The following is an 18,038-nucleotide window of genomic DNA, read 5'->3' as shown; positions in this document are numbered from 1 at the left end:
TAAGGGAGCATGCACAGTGAGACAGAATGCGATTCTTCCTCCTGTTCCTAAAAGGTTAAGAGCAACTCTAGGTAGGACTGGGGAAAAAAAAAATCCTCCTGAAACCTGGGAAAGTGCCCAATACTGCTGGCCCAGATTAACTAAGGCCTGACTCAGAAGAGTCAACTATATTTGAAGGTGTGCAAACAGACGCACAATTATGCTGAATACGAGCAAAAACAAATGGACAGTCATGAAAAAAATCAGCTCAATAGAACTTCCCCTCTGCTTTAGGAAACTATGTGTAAAAAAAAAGAAAAAAGTCCACCCTCTGCACCAGGTGCAAATTGTTTTAAGATTAAAGTTGGCAGAAACCCCTCCTGCAGCTATGATATAACCATTAATATTCACACGAAGTGTTGCACTTAATACTCACAAGTAGCTTGTTGTACTTTGGTCTCTTCCTGTGATCTTTAGTAAGGCTAGAAGGATAAAAACACACATTCAAACCACATATTCCCAACTGAATTTTGCTTAGGGCACAATAGTTCTTTATCACCAATACTTCATAGTTACATAAGTTATTTCCCCTCTAGAAGTTTGCTAGTTAATATGATGAAATCCATCACTACCCTGGTACAGCATAGGCCCAATTTCCACATCTAGTATCCCATGGCAACCTGGTTGTCATTTTCAGCTCAATGAAGGAGTCCCTCCTTACTCTACTGCAATTAGCCAAGACACTGGCCAAGGGGAAGAAGCAAGAGCCAAGAACATGTTGAGAAGAGAGAACAGAAACTAGTGGAATGACCCACAAAACTGCCCCACAAGAGAGCCAGTTTGGTCTAGTGGTGAAGGCATCAGGCTAGAAACGAGGCAACTGTGAGTTCTAGTCCCACCTTAGGCATAAAAGCCGGCTGGGTGGCTTTGGGTCAGTCAATCTCTCTCAGCCCAACTCACCTCACAGGGTGGTTGTTATTGTGGGAAAATAGCAGGAAGGAGGAGTATTAGGTATGTCCACCACCTTGAGTTATTTATAAAAATAATAAAGGCGGGATAAAAAAAATATTTTAAAAATTGTGCACAGCCAGCCAGAAGGCTGAGATGAGATTTAATTTCATGGAAAAATTACAAAGATGCTTGAGTTCACCTTTTCACAAAAGCACATTACCAGTCTGACTAAATAAAGCAGTGTCAATGACCTACTGATTTATTTATATATAATTGAGGTCACCTGATTCCAAACAATTCTGGGTGATGTACACTTTAAAAGTGAAAAACAATAAAAATTAAGAAAGAGATCACGGATGTCCAGAAGAGAAAACCATGCATAACAACAAAAAGCAATTACAGGGGCTCAACAACCACCCTACCCCAAGGCCTGGGAGTACAGCCAAGTTTTCAAGGACCTTCAGAATGTCATCAGGATGGGAATCATCTGGATCTCTGTGGGCTTACTATTCCAGAGAGCAGGTGCTGTGACAGGGAATGCACACTTTCTGGGTCCTGATAGGCCTGGAGTGTACCCACTTTCTATGCATTATTAATTCTGATCATTGCCTCAAATGTTCATCAGTGTCTGAGGAAACAGTTACTGTGCAAAGTGAGGGATCAATAAGATTTTTACTGCAGAGTTCACAGACCATACAAGAAATTGTTGACTTCTTAATAAAAATTTTTGAGACAATTCACTCACCAGTCTTTTACAAAGGACTGGAAATCCACAGAAAATCCCATGTTATTTGGGAGAAGAGGAGGATCTTCCTGCAAAACCTTGGTGAGGACCTCAAAATCTGTTTTGCAGTTCTTGTAGGGAAACTGACCTGTAGCTAACTCAACCTGCATTGGAATGGAGGTGAGAAGAAATGCCAAGAATAAATATTAAAAGTTGAAATAAATTAGCCAAAATTATCACCCTCTCTTTCAGTATCATTAAATAGAATCAGCTTTAGTTCAGCATGTCATAAGGTATTAAGAAAAATATAATTTGTTGTTTCAGCTGTGATCATTCCCTTATATGCCAAGGGCTGGCACTGCTTTCAGGCCCCATCACATGATGACCAAGGCATCTCCTCTCACCAAACTGGCTGAAATCCCACAATATCACTGAATCTCATGATACTGTCACAACCATCCTAAGATGTCAAAGCTCAAAGCTCATGTATTATGTAATGTTAATCTTAAGTTCAGCTTTCTTTTAAGATACTTTTAACTTTGCTTTCATATTCTTCACTTTAGAAAGAGAAAGTAAAGCACCCTAAAAACTGCTATTCTATTAAATAATAAATACTGTGCATGTGAAAAATTATTTAAGCATACCCAGAACCTAGCAAGGTGTAATTAAAGGGCTTCAGCATCTACATGGGCTACAGAGAAAACCTTTGAGGAATGCAGGCAGCCTGCAAGCTATGGGCTGTCCATTTGCACGTCAAAAACAGACAGAGAGTTTAACTTACCAGAGAAATGCCCAGGCTCCATACATCTGCACGGATATCATAATCAGGTTTTGAAGGATCAGGAGGATCTATTCTTTCAGGCTAAGAACAAAAGAAATCATTAAAAGAATCAGTTAAAAGAATAACTGATTGCTGATTTCTTACCTGCACTTAGGGAAAAAAAACCAATTATAGAAACTAAATTAGAAATGGAACTACAACTGTACCATAGTGCAGTACAGTTTCAAAATCTTAGCCCGGATTTTAGTGGCAACTTTCTAAGATGTGGTGTGAATCACACACCAGATGGGTGATTCTGATTCCAACAGAACAATCTCAGGCAGAGATGCACTGCAACTGATAAAACCTAAGCAGGCCTGGCCCAGAATACTATTGAAAAGAAAGCTTATTAAGGAATTGATATGGTGATCAATTTGGAGCCCACCGTAACAGCAAGATCCCTGAAGATATTCCCTAAACACCTCTCTAATTCTTACCGCCATATATGCTGCACAACCAGCACTCCGGGTTTTGGCTTTTGAGTCTACCAGCCTTCCGCTGATCCCAAAGTCACACAGCTTGATTTGCCCCCTCTCATCCAACAAAATATTGGAAGGCTTCACATCTCTATGAATGACACCATGCTTCTCTTTCAAATAATAGAGGGCTTTCACAATCTGGAAAAAAAAAATCAGAAATCAGTGCTGAAGAAATGACTCACTGTAATAAAAGTAATTTTTGCATTTGTTTAGGATTACCAAAACTGAATGATGTTCTTCTTGTTGTTATTGCTACAAAGACATTGCTACTTGGAAAGCAAAGACTAGTTACTCACTTGGAAGATTATGTGATTATTTAGAATACAGAGTTTTAGCTACATAATCTAACATGCCTAAACTTATTACAGCATAATCTTTTATCCATATACATCACAAAACAAATGTGAATGCATATGTGAAACTATACCCTTAGTATTTCTCCTTGGAAGGAGAAATGTACCAGTCTCCCTATATGATGCTGATTTTTTATTCAGTTTTATTCAGATTAAATAATACTCATTCAAATTGTCCTAGAGACTAGAACAGACATATGTGTGCTAAACCAGCTTTTTTTCCTCAATGTTAGATTGACTCTAAGTTTTCAACTTCCAAATTGCCATACATTAACTGGAGCCTCCTCTAACGTGCTTGTATAGCCTTCACAGCATGTGTGCGCCAGGGAATATTTTAAATTCCAAAGCAAAATGCACAGAGATCATTAGTAGGCACTTAACAGTTTTAACAATTTAAAATGTAGAGAGAGAGATCTGCAAATATTTTTTCAAATCATTGCACTTATGTTTGCAAGCAACATATGTTTTTATTTGGGCACACCTTGCCAGAGGTTATCATCACTCACCGCCACAGTCATCTTTCCCAAAATCTTCTCAGGGATAGGTCCTTGAATGCGTTTCTTCAGCTTCTCTGCACATGTGCCCATTAGTTCCATGGCTATAAAAACATCAGTCTATGGACAAGGAAGGGAGAAATGAAAGGATATTATTATCACTAAGTTAATCATATTGCATTTAAAAAATAGAGCAGGTGGGAGCACTGGGTTCACTTACATTTGTGATGAAAGTCCCAAAGCACTGAACAATATAAGGACAGTCATGACTCTTCAGCACCACATCCAGATCCATTAAGATCCTCTTGTTCTCTTCTTTGTTACCAGAACGACGCATTTGCTAAGCAGAGGGAAAAAGGATGAGGCACATCTGAGCATGGGAGGTAGATAAAACATCACAATAAAAATGATGATGGACATGCCTTCCCTCACAGTGATTGAACGCTTCATTATTTGTTCAATGATCATCACTATTCTTCATCTAAAAAAAGACGCTTATTGTAAATCCCTTCATCCTATCCTTTCTGTCTCAAAAAGAAATAAATCATACAGGCTCTAATCAAAGTGAATAAATTCCTACAGCATTCTACCCTGATCTCTTTTCCTTTTAGAAGTTTTGAGTTTCAAAGCTCAAGCATATCTACCTCACCTTCACAGCTATGATGTGTCCTGTTTTCTTGAAGCGCATTTTCCAAACCTGTCCACACGTCCCACTACCAATCTCACCCAGGTTTTCTAGGTCATGGATTTCAGCTTGATATCTCTGTGAGAAAATGAAAACATGCAGCTTAGATACAAACAGATATTAATGTACTGTACAGCGAAAAGGGAAAGACTGCTTTATGATAACTTTTAGTGCAGTCAACTGTTACCCCAACAGGGTGTAAAGTGCTTTAATCCACTGTATCTCTTATCTCTGCCTGTAAGATATCCTCCATAATGCAACACTAACTTGCCAATCTAAAGTGGAAATTTAACAGTAGAACTTCAAAATGCCTGTCTGAAAGCTAAATATTAACTGAAAAATACATTGCACCAAAATGAAAAGCAACAAAAAGAGCAAGATGGACAACCCATAAATCCTAAATCCAAGGATGCAGGTTGTACCATATTAGATCAGATCATGCAGTTCATTATCATGCTTTTCCAACCTCAGATGTGACCCACTTTAATTGGGTACTGAGCTTGGCATACTATCTATAGCAGGCTAGATCAGGTCAACTTACCTGGCCTCCAATGGTCAAGTAGCCGGTTTGCTTCATGATCTCCTGCAGTTTTTGATCAATTTCTATGCTAGGAAGGGAAAGAAAGAAAAGCTAAATCGCATAGGGCAGCTTCCATCCATGACATGGGACTATATTAACATATTCTTTCTGCAGGAACAAATACTGTGAAGAACAGTGTGCACAGCCCTGTTATGCAACTCCCATGCTCAGCAACAGAATCAAAATAATTATGTAAAGAAGAAAAATTCCACAGAGAGAAATATTTAGATTTGCATTAAAACCTCTTGGCAAGTCAGTCAGTTCTACAACAAGCCCTCTAAATCAGTCCCAGCTGTAAAGAAGAAGAATGCAGATTGTCATGAATGTTTACTTAACTAGTGAATAAAAAATTAGCAGCAGGCCCAGTTAATAAGCCAAATTGGCACACTCTTTCATGGACAGATGCTTTTAAACTTCCTATGGCTTAATACAGATATTACAACAAATACAACAAACTGTATTCCAATACATATGAAAGTTCTATATTTACTGAAAATATTTTGAAGCATGAGATGAATATGAAAGATCTGCTTCTTACACTGAATCAAAAGCAAGTCCTTACACATTGCCTAGTATGAAGGCATTCTGGCTATGGCAAGAAATGATGGTTTGTAATTATCTGTTTGGTTCTAATCTCATTTATGAGTAGTGGGTATGTAAGACACTGGGAGTCGTCAATGACTAGAGCAAAATAGAAGATAAGTTACTCTCATCCCCAGGAAGAGGCAATGGCAAAACATTTCCAAAAAATATTACCAAAGGAACATGGCCTTGTCCATGTACAGTAATCACCAGGAGTCGAGAATGACTCAAAGACATCATATCAAATCAAATCAAATCAAATCAAATCAAATCATCAGCAATCAAGCAATTAAGTAAGCAAGCAACAATACTGAGGTATATAATCAACAGTCACCCCCACCCCACCATGCTATTACTGAACATCATAACGACACATGATTTGCAAGCTCTTCCTGTATTGTGTAGGCTAGACTATCAGTGTACAGTCATACTTGTTACATACATTAAAACTCATAAAAACTGTGCTATAAACTGCTCTTTTTTCCTCTCTTAGTAAACTGCCCTCTCCCGGTTTGAATATAAGAACAGAAACTGCAAGATAAAAGTCCTTAAAACATGAGATAAATTCAGTGAGCATTCCAACACTTGGCTACTTTGCTCCAACTGTGCTTACCTCTCCATGCTCCTATGCATGAGGAATGGTGGCTGAGGAGGAAGGCCCAGAATATTTCGGGGGCGTGATGGATGTGTGTGATGTTGGGGTGAGTTTTCCAAAGAGGAAGGACGGCTGCTGCCATCATTGGCTAAGGGAAGCTGCAATGCTAAGAAGGAAGAGAAGTGTTAGACAAAAGAACAGTAACCACATCAGGAATTCCTAGGCTGAATCCTTTTGCCGTGTAAGACGCAATGAATTTGAATTCCTAGAAAATGTTTTTTATTATCCTGACTTCTCACTTATCAGCTTAGTCTTGCTAAGTTGTTTCCAAATATCAAATACCATGACTACTTTTGCACAGTAAATCCATGTGTGCAAACCAGAGCTTTCAACTACATCATCATGAAGATGGCTCTATCTTGGTAAAGAACCAGTTTTCTTCTATGCTGCTGGAAAGACTGGCCAGACCTAATATTAACTGCAAAGAATTGTAAACAATGAATGCATTCCTGTATTATTATCTGCTTCCGGATTTTCTTTTTTTTTTGAAGCAAATGGATGATTGTTCAAAATTTAATTCTGAAAACCTTTGCTTAAGCCTCTGCTTTAAGTAACAACATACACAGTAGCTCCATCATGCCTTGTCCCTTCCAATTATAGTCAGCTCTTAAACTGAAAAACTACCATTTTTAAGGATTATACAAAAACTATTCTAGTATGGAGCTGACTACAAGAACTCTTATATTGTGGATAACTGTTGAAGAAAGGCAACAGAAAATTAAAAACTAACTTATCTTTTCAAAACAGTTATCTGCCCAAAACAAGTACTATAGCTTAATCAATTTGACATCTCCTATGCTAGAATATATTATATAATATTAAATTATACTCGAACTGCATAGTTAAGCTAGTAACTTTAGACAAAGGCAAAAAAAAGAAATCATGCTTCATAGGCAACAAACGTTAGCAGTTGAATAGATCCGATATGTTTTCACTAAGGAATGTAAAATTATTTGATATTTCCAAATGGATCTTGTACTTCTATATATGATTTGTCCCTTTTCTATCTAAATGGAATTTAATTCAAAACCAGAAATAAAAAAAATGGATGTAAAATGAAGCAATGTGAATTGCCAGAATAAAAAAGTCTTATCTATATATTCTAGTCTGCCTTTATTTGACCTAGACATGAGGCAATGTTTAATCAAACAAGCGAAACATCCCCAAGAACTGCACTAGAGATTTTTTAGGATGTGGTGCAGTTCATATTTTTGAAGAAAATTTTCTTTCTTTGATTATGTGGTACAGTATCCTAATACTATAGCCAAGGTTATACTAGTTATCATATCATGCTGTGGATTAAAACTATCCTCACTTTAAATGTTATCAGTAGGCTTTTTTTTTTTACTTCTCTATGGAATCCAAGTGATCAATAAACCATTATGAGCCCAATCAGAAAGTTATTATATTACTCCTTTGATATCAGAGCAGGGGTTTGGTTCTAATTTTACTCATAATTCAACAGTATTTCTAGCATTAAAGTCTGCAAAGCATATTTGGGAGATGTTGGGACACAAATTTAATTTTCATTCTTATTCACATAATAAACTTACACTTTGTGATAATCCCAGTTTGAAAATAGAAGGTAAATCTCTTTTTCCCCAAATTCATAATCTAATTTTGGAATTCATGAGTTAAACATTGGATTTACCACAAGAGAAATTTGGAGTGCCTAAAATGAGGACTGGAGCATAACCAATTAAAATATCTTTTGATTTCACAATTTGGTCCAGATGCCTTAGCATCATCTGAAATTCCTGAATTACTAACAACAGTGAAATGCATTTCAGATTATTCTAAATCTACCTGTATTTTCACAGGCAGTTAAAAGAGAACTATTGAGGTGGATATTAATTATCTGCAAAAAAATTGGGATAAAGTGACAGAAAACCTATCTTAATAAGTACATGAATAAGAATCTTAAACAATGTTTCTTATAAATTTAATATGAGATAAATTCAACAAAAAAAAAATCTCCTGAAAAGCTCAGAGAATCTTCAAAAAGGATAGGCTGTTAACATCATTGTAAAATAATAAAAGGGACACTTACATATCTGATATTGACTCATTCTGTTTTGTTTAATATCCCTAAATTTGTTAATATGGTTTTAAGAAGAAGAATATGGTTTAAAGATGTGAATGTAATTTTGAATTATGTAACAAAAAATTACAATTTATCAATATATGAAGAAGTACAAATTTATTGAGCAGAGCAGAGCAAAGAAGACAGTCTATTACAATGGAGAGGCAGTGCCACCCCAGATCTGCAAGCTCAGATTGATTATATTTGTTTACTCTCTCCTTATGAACCAGCTCCTGAGCCAAATAATGGAAAAACTAATCAATATTATACAAGGCAACAGGGGCCAGTTGCGTGGAGTCCCCTTTTGGATATTTGTGTTTGGTTGCCATTTTATATTTTGGATTTTATATTTATGTGCACATTTTAATATTATGAGATTTGGAATTTTGTGGGGCTTTTGGGGGGGTATTTTTTTTTCCATACTGAATGCTTAAAAACACAAATAACAATGATACCCAATAAATATGTAATCAGCAGCCAAGGTAAAAACCCATCTGAACCATTAACACAACCACCCCACAGGCTCTGTCACATATTCCAACCCTATGTGCAGTGGCGTAACCAGGTCTTTGAAGCTGTACGAAAGGCCACCAGGATTGGGGCTAATCTAATCTCCAGGAGAATGATGTTCCAAAGAGTTGGCACCATGACAGAAAAAGGTCTCTTCCTGGATCCCACCAGATGACATTCTTTAATGGACAGGACCTACAGCATACCTCTCCTGCTGGATCTGATGGGATGGATAGACACAATCAGGGAGAGACAATCCCTCAAATTACCTGGCCCCATCCTATTAAGGGCTTTATAAGTAACTGCAACCACTTGAATTGAACCCAGAAACACACTGGTAACTAGTGCAGCTCGTTGAGTGGAGATGGAATATGAATCAATCAGAAAGCGGACATAACTGCCTGGACCACTACATCCTGCACCAGCTGCAGCTTCAGATGCTCTTCAAGGGCAGGCCCATGAAAAGTGCACTGCAGTAGTCCATTCAGGAGATGATTAAGGCATGAATGACTGTGACCAGAGCCTCTTGGCCCAGGAATGGGTGTAACTGGCACATACCACAACTGTGCAAAAACCCTCCTGGCCATGGCTGCCAACTGCTCCTTGAACAGACTTCAACAATAGAGGCTGAGGCAAATCACTGGCTTCCAAACAAGAACATAAGTATTGAAAAGAACAAGGTTGATCAATTGCATTAATTAATGCCATTCATTTTCTCTTTAAAAAAATCTCTGTTGGATAAAGAGAATTCTATCAACACACCAAATGTTATGAAAGTTTTTGTAAGAACACTGACCCTCTATTAGAAAAGACAACAACATATACTACTAAAACAGTTCTAAATATATCCTTAAACTTTACAACTGTAGTGTAAAGTATTATAACCATATTAGAAATAGGGAAATAAGTTCTGAGGCTCAGATTTCTTTACATTCAGATTAATGCTGTCCAGAGTCATTGTTGAATGGGGCAGTGTCAGAAATCTAAATTATAAATGAATAAATAATCTCTCATTATCACATATGATCTGACCCACAAGAGTAAAGCTGAAAAGAAAATTGGAATGAAGACAATATAATAGAGATATAATTTAGGAGTACAATTTCAAATGCCCAGGGAATCCATCTATTTAATGAGTTCAGGTTTCAGAAAAACAGTAAATATGAAATAGATGGCTGTATCTGTTGACTATTATGCAAGAAGTTGTTGCATAAGTGTTAGAAAAAGCTAATGAATTAGGGCATCAAAATAACTGAGGAATTATCATCCAATTTCAATAAACTCCAGAAAGAAACCTTCCCTGGCTAGAAAAATTAGAGAGAGCTGCTTATATCTGGAAAAAAAATAAATAAATGCATCTACGCTCAATATTAGAGCTAGTTTAGTATAGTGGTTCAAAACTGGGCTAGAAACTAGACCATGCATTCTAATCCTGCCTTAGGCACAAAGCCAGTTGGGTGACCTTAGGCCAGTCACTCTCTCTCAGCCCTAGGAAGAAAGCAATGGCAAACCACTTCTGAAAATCTTTCCAAGAAAACTGCAGGGATTAATCCATTGACTCAAAGGCATACACACATATAAAATTCTCAATACTGAAAAAAGGAAAACTCTCAGCAGACCTATTACTAAATGTATCTCTATCAATGTAGAAAAGGAGCTGATACAACCTGACACCTAAAAAAGTCAGTATAAAGGAAATAAACGAATGGAACAATATGCTACTAAGATTCAAGATACAACTTTTATTTTAACATCAGAAAGATAAAAGTGAAAGGATAAATGTCAAAGGATAAACATATTAAAACCTTGTCCTTGGCATGCCCCTTTATGACCTTCTTGATTAGCTATCCTTTCTTTCTTGCCATATGCTCATTACCTAAATCTCCACTTTCTTCATTTGGACAATCCAAGTCCTTTTCATATTAGATGAAAATAATACTGCCAATATAGTGGTAATCTTATATGACTCTATAATATGACTACATTGGAATGCTACATACAGTTCCAGTTATCGCACCTCAAAAGGAGAGAGTTGGAAAAAGTTCAATAAAAGGGAAGACCCCAATCAGGAAAAGTTACAGGTTTGGGGTCTTTTTAGCTCTAAAGAGAGATAAGCACCTGTAGCCCTCTATACATTGCTGAACTATAAACCACAGCATATAAAATTTTAGAGAGATTAGCTCTCTTTTTCTTTTTTGTAATTTATTGGCTCAGTGTCTCACTGGGTTTATTTAAATAAATTGAAATGTTTGTTGAAAACCTAAAAAAGGGTGGTGGTGGAAATAATATTGCCCACCCTACCCACCCGCATGCACACACACTGATCTTACTATCAGTGCTTTGGAAAGTCATCTCTTCCTTGATTCTCTTTCACATCCTCTCAATAGCAGAAGTAACTGGGAACTTTGCTTGGGTCTATAATTGAGCAGCATATTTTAATGATTTGTTGTTCATGAATATCTAATATAGCAGTAAAACTACTGGCCAATTAAATGGTAACTCCAGTAAAAAGTGAAGTTATGGCAGAAATGTAAATGACCTGTACTACTTCTTCTATCTTTTTAACATGAAAAAAGGTTCACAGAACCAGTACCACAGTCTTTGAAATAGAAAAGACAGGAATATACTGTATGCAGCAATTTTGAGTTTAGCGTCTCCAATCCAAAGACAATTAAAATGTTTCTACAAGTGCAAGAAATATGTGATAATCACCTTGGGTTAAAGTGTGTGTTTCTTCCATGTTTAGTTTTTAGAACATTACTGCTGGGTTCACATGGCACAATGAGCCACAAACTAATAATATTTTAGCACAGTATGTAATGTGAATCCAGCTCATGAAGTTAGTTTATTATTCAATGTGCAATATAAATCCAGAAAACTGGGTTGAATAAACCTTAGTTAATCATGACTAAGCCCATCTTCCAAATACAATCCATGTGAGCCAGTTTCAACTGAATTACCTTGACTAGTATGATTCAGGTGAATAAAAGCCCTCCAGGAGAGAACAGGGTTCTGCCTGTTTATCAGATGCTCACAGTGAAAGCAAAGGATTATTAAACATAATGCACAGATCAGGGGGAAGAAGGTACAACTGTAAACCCTCATTGTAGATATTAAAACATAATTCAGAAAATCCAGAAATGTTAATGTTTGTGGAAATGTTACTGAACAAATCTAATTGCTAAGATCCATGTCACTCCATTATTATTCACCCCTCTTTGCATCTAGATAAATACTGTAAAGATCTGAAAACTACAAACCCATCCTTATACCATACTACACTCATGGTCTTAATCCAAGAGGCCTGCATGCTATTCAAAGCTTGATCATGCAAACGGATCAGCCTCTATCTGTCCAAAGGAAACCCACAGCAAAGGAGAAAAACATGCTGAAGAAAAGATCATTCACTGCAATATATTTCAAGAAAAGGTTGCATTAAAAGGGAACAAAATAATCATAGTGGGTGAGGGAAGACAGGACGTGAAGCAAGTCAAAACAGAAAAAAAAAGCAAAGCAGGAAAGTTACATTGGTGGACATAAACAGATATAAAACAGAGAGTGGAAGCACAGCAAAGCAAGCAAGCACTGGGGATTCCGATATGTGGCATTCGCCAAAAACATTTTAATTAGCATAGCTAGTTACATGACAGAACTCCGATGGCCTTTCTAGACTTGCCTTACTTTGAATTATCATGGTCAGATCATGTGATAACAAAGGCAGCTGAACTGGATATTTTGCATTTTCACATATCAGTTAATATCACTGTCATAGTTTACTTTCTTTAAACAAAGAAGGGGATGCTGGGATTTTAAATAAGTGTTAGCCAAAATGTGATAGTGCTAAAACTAGTCAGAAAAAAGGAAAGTTAAATCACACCATTCCCAGATGATAGGCTAAAAGCCAGTTTTCCTGACATCTCTCCAGTGAAACATCTCCAATGAAACATCTATGCCACAAAAATAATCACTCTGTTAGAATAAAACGTCTAAAATACAGATAACTAAAATGAAAAACTTGTAGGATTAGACTTCTAACAAGTGTACTGTAATTCTATGTCTATCCAAAAAAGTAATAATAAATTCAACAAGATACACATTTAAGTAAGTATGCTTAGGACTGCAGCATTAAAAATTGCACAAACTCAAGGCCATTGAGTGTCACAAAGAATCTAAGCCTCAACGTGCCTGTTCTGTGTGCGCGGATTTCTTTTTCCATTCATATAATTTGCCCTAAAATCTGTAAAGCTGTAATATGAAAAGTGGCCCTATGTTTTAATGATAATGAAACTGTAAGAGCAAAAATAACAAAATAATTTACTTTATAAATGTTTGCAACTAGACTACATTTTTCCTTAACCTCTATCCCCATCCCTAAAATACTTTTCCTACAGTCTATTACTTCCCTAAATGCAAATTCTGTCTGCTCTCCTAAAAGATGGGATCAAATTATTTACTACAAAAGATTATGAACTTTCTGAAGAACCTTAAAGAAAGAGTTCTAGCAAAGTATCCCCCTATTTATATCTGTTTTGCTAAGCAAAATTAGCCTTCCCCGCTTTGTGCTAATACCTCAAATTCAAACAGTTCAGTTTTCCTGTGCCATTCTTTTTTGGAATGCATGTCTGGAATGCAATTTACAATCAACAACTGCTATTTGATACAACAAATTAAATTAAGTTGTCATAAATAAAAAGATGTGTGAATGTTAATCTTTGAATATATCATCTTGTAATTCAAAGAACAAGAGCTCCAGGTTAGCGTATTATGTTTGTCTGCACACACATAAAATCCATATTCCAATTACTAATTCACAACATCGGCAATAGCACCAGAATCGCTTGGACCTGAGATCTTTATCTTGGACTGCAAATTTTAAGAACTAGTAGTTAAAAGAATGACTACTGGGAAACATTTTCTAACAACAACTGATAAGTTTACCAGAAGTAGAGAAAACCAGCAGGTGGCACACATTTTTTTAATCCAAAAAAAATTATTATTCATCATTGCATACGTTGATTCCTTTGGGATTCAAGCAACAATATTCTATATAAATAAGGTAAAACCTCTTTTGAGTCAGGCTCAACTCTTGGTGACACCATATATCTGTCAATGTAGTTTTCTTGGCAACAATATGGAAGTGGTTGGACTTTTTCCTCTTTCAACTTTCCAGTCTAGCCTACTGCCATCTCCTAATCATCTTCTAACCAAATGTTAACCTACTGTAATCCTGTTTAGCTTTTCATGATTGGCCAAGATTGCCCCCCCCATGAATTTATATAAAAGGAGGGACAGAATTGTACAGTGAAAGGAACCAAAGCAGTGTTTTGTTATATCTATTTCATTAAGATTTATTTATGCAAAACAGAAGTAATCCAATCAACTCCCAAAGAGCTGATTGTTTTATAAATAAGAAATACATTGTTTGCGTCATTCAATCCTCTATTAAGAAAGGTTGATTTTCAGACCTATGCTATTTTAAGCATGACTTCCTATGTACAATAGTCCTGGTTGGAATGTAAAGGTAATGACTAGCAATATACTTGAGATAAAATGAATGTGATTCTGCCAATTCCACCTAGTAGTATCAGCAAGATTTCCTTCTCTACCAATCTGCTTATAAAATAATTCACTGACAATGCATTGTTTGCCTTTACTTTGGGGCATCAAAACAGCACAGTGCTTGCATTTTCCATTTTTTTTCTGCAATCATAACAGGTATTTTTTTAAAAATTGAAGTCTCTCCAGTCACTCACATCCAGGGAAAAAAATGGAAATCAAGTATTTCAATAAAGAAAATAATAAATGACTAAATAAAATGCAGCAGACAAGGAGTTTGGGTTCTACCTGACCTGGTATGTAGCTTCCAAGTTAGAAGAATCTACCTTGCTACAAGTTGCTCAAGTATCATGATTAGTCAGAATTTAACTGATTGAAGTACATATATTTTAGATGATTACAATGTCTCTTAGCCAATTGTGTGCACATGTAAACTTACATATGTATATGGAGGCACGGACAAAGGAACAGAAGTGTTTGGTTCATGAACATCAGGGAAATACTATTTTAGTTCTATGTATCACATTTCTACAGATTTAAAAATACAATTCAACAAAAATATTATTTTACGGAGAGTGAACCTCTACATTGTACATATTTTTAAGAATTTGGTGGATTCAACCAACTGCTGGAGATGTGGTGATTAAAAGATGTGTTTCACAAAATGCTCACATATATATCAATGGCTTGGAAATAAAAATGATGACAAAAGAAATGAATATGACATGTTTTTAAAAATGAAATAAAGTTGAAAGTACAAAGTTTGAAGGCCACCCATTCTCTTTCAGTGGTGTAAAGAACTCATCTCTCTTTTTATTTTACCACCAGGAATCCTGTTTGGAAAATTAATCTGAACTAAGAAATTTGAACTATGCATACCAATTTATATGCTTAATATCCCATTTTTCTACTGTTAAGTAAAATTATTTAAACATTAAAAATTTAATTGTACAGCATGACATCCATATGTAAGACTAGCTTTGTTTAGTGGTTAAGAAGTATTTTCTTTCCTTCTTTCTGCACTGTTTTTTAAAAAATATATCCTACAGAAAAATAGTTAATGTAATATCTATTTCAAAATAAAAAAGTAAGAAATTCTCCTGGATTATAACTGCAAAAAACAGCTGGCAAAGCAAAAAAGGAGAGGTAAGAGCTAGTGTAAAGCAAGATTGGGAAGGCCTGGATGATAATCTATTTAAACACATTCCCATCCTGAGGGACTTCAAAGCACTAGTAAGCAAGCTTCCCCAAAACAAATAGCATGCTGGCCTTTCCATATTTTCAGCACTGCAAGACTGCTACCTCTAGGGTAGGAAAAACCACAGTAGCTTTTTCACAATCCACAGCTACAGTAGCTTAAGGCAGAAAATGAAGAGGTCCTTTTACATAAACCAAAGAGAATATTTGACAAGACAAGTTGAATCAAGATGAATAACTGAACATTTACAACGTAGTCCCTCTCATAGTGCTATGGCCTTTAGTCACTAGAGCATGCAGGAACAGATTAACTCAGAACTTTCAATAAAAGATATTACCACTGCAATATTACTAAAAGTACAATGTCAATCTAACAACAAAGCAAATAAGGGCAGTTCTTTGTGAAGAGAATTCTACCACCACACAAAACCATGGAAAGACTAGGAACAAAAACTGGATTTTAATTTCTGCTTCAGAGCAAGTACTGATTTCTGCGGTAGTTATGCAGGTATGGCATAACTTCAATTTCATTAACTCTATTAAAAAGTTCTTAGTCAATAAAATAAAGGTAGTTCCCATTTCATCTTTTGAAATTCTGAAATACAGTTTGTGCAGGTAGCACTACATTACATGAATAACTATGAGCATGTCTGATTTCTAAAGATATAGTTTTTATTAAACAAGGATCATTTCCACCTAACATGTCCAACCATAACACCCACCTTCATCCAGATGTATTAGACTGCAATTCCCAGAATTCTTAGTCAGCCTGGCATCTGAATTCAAAACCACCTGGAAAGCACTAGACTGGGGGAGGCAGGTCCAAAGAGTGACCTGAAAATACTTGGGTCTCTCACAAAAACTAAACATGTTTGGGATCAGGTAATCAATCTGGGAAACTACCTGTTCCTGCTGCAGATTCTGAGGAACAGAGTTGTTCAAAGGTAATATATCTTTATATAACACCATACAAACACTTATAAGGCAATACCAAAAACACAACTCATACACTGTTGTGGAATGCTGCCTACTGTTCAGTTTAGGTTTTGCTAACTTGCCCTAGAAAACTTAAAGCAATTTACATTCTGCCCAGTTCCAAGGTTGGGGTACTCTGCTCCCATTTTAAATCTTGGCTCGAGTTGTGCTTATTTAAAAGAACAATCTTGATTTTCTGCCCTAAAGCAAACTGAACAGCACTGACAGTTTGCTACTATGCTCTACCTCAGAGACAACTGCACTTCACATCAGAGAAGTCTTACTTGGCTTTTCTATACGCAGTTGCTTTTTCCACCCCAAAATATTAATATACATTTTATCTATATTTCTGCCACTTTCCACCAGAGGCATCTGGCAGAGGATTAGGGAAGAAGGTTTGTAAGACATGGTCCAACATACACATAATTTAAATAATTACCTGTTTTCATAAAGTGCTTTGACATAATCAGTAAAGGAAGGTGCTAAGCAACTAATGCAGCTGTGGACAATCAAACACGTTCTCATGCATGGCTTTATGCATCACTTTGTCTAGCCAGTCATGATGAGTTAGGCTAGATAAAGGCTAGTAAAGGAAAATACCACAGTGGGAAAGAAGCGGGGTCAGACACACATTTGGAACAGAAGCAGAAAAGTGGCAATTCTATGCAGTTGAAAGAAGCATTAGATAAATGATGCAAGAAATCCAAGCTGCGATGATAAAAAGTTCTGGTACCTGCACGTTGGGATGGAGCGGGAGCAGGGCTTAGAGTGATCACAATAACTGGATTGGGAAAAGGAAGAAAAAAACACGATAAATCACAACAGAAACAGTCAAATCATCAAAATGAAAATAATTCATGTTCAAATCAATTTCAGGACAAGGAATTCAAGGAATTCAGGTAGGGAGAAATCAACAAAGGGGACAGAAAGGTGAAAACGAGATGTATCAAACAAGTGAAGATCTGCTCTACAGTCTTATCAAATAAGTGAAGGATCAATTTTTTCCTCCATTATATTTATGAGCACTGTTCCATTAAGCTCTGTAGATTTCATCTCCCTACAAAGTAACATTCCTTTCAATAGTCTTTCTTCTTTCCTTCCTAGACAAAACCTGTTTATTAGAACTTCATCAACAACATGATCTACCACTTCACAATGATATGAAAAAATGTTTGTCCCCTTCTGGATTTTCTGAATTTTTGCACCTCTTTTCTCCAAAATGTTATCCGGGCTTCTTATGGATCCTACTGCTATATAAAGGGAGACTGAGTGATCTGCAAATAACACTAACATTTTGCTTTTGTTTCATACATTTCATAAGCATAAATCCAACATATGATGTGCCAGTGAGAAAAAGTAATTACTCCCTTGGATTCACTATTTGTATCACTTTTAGCTACAATAATTACAACTAA

General features: G+C 36.2%; 1 protein-coding gene across 2 annotated transcripts in view; it reads right to left on the bottom strand.

The window, feature by feature from the left end:
- The window catches only part of MAP2K7 (mitogen-activated protein kinase kinase 7), a 36,006-nt gene that overhangs the window by 9,122 nt on the left and 8,846 nt on the right, over window positions 1–18,038 (bottom strand). Inside the window, exons 2-11 of one of the 2 annotated variants that reach the window (XM_007436832.3) lie at window positions 17,357–17,404; window positions 6,261–6,408; window positions 5,027–5,093; window positions 4,450–4,563; window positions 4,021–4,140; window positions 3,813–3,920; window positions 2,912–3,091; window positions 2,436–2,516; window positions 1,676–1,818; window positions 416–461 (exon numbers count right to left, since the gene is read on the bottom strand). In XM_007436832.3, coding sequence (XP_007436894.2) covers window positions 416–461; window positions 1,676–1,818; window positions 2,436–2,516; window positions 2,912–3,091; window positions 3,813–3,920; window positions 4,021–4,140; window positions 4,450–4,563; window positions 5,027–5,093; window positions 6,261–6,408; window positions 17,357–17,404 — 1,055 coding nt within the window. The remainder of the gene's footprint in view (window positions 1–415; window positions 462–1,675; window positions 1,819–2,435; window positions 2,517–2,911; window positions 3,092–3,812; window positions 3,921–4,020; window positions 4,141–4,449; window positions 4,564–5,026; window positions 5,094–6,260; window positions 6,409–17,356; window positions 17,405–18,038) is intronic. The other variant, XM_025172296.2, reaches the window with a different exon arrangement.

Source organism: Python bivittatus, unplaced genomic scaffold, assembly GCF_059951505.1.
Source record: "Python bivittatus isolate LINGU-HERP-01145 unplaced genomic scaffold, Pbiv_v1 ctg000080_np1212, whole genome shotgun sequence".
Lineage (NCBI taxonomy): Eukaryota > Metazoa > Chordata > Lepidosauria > Squamata > Pythonidae > Python > Python bivittatus.
The sequence above is the reverse complement of the archived record's forward strand: the minus strand, read 5'-3'. Positions and strand labels throughout refer to the sequence as shown.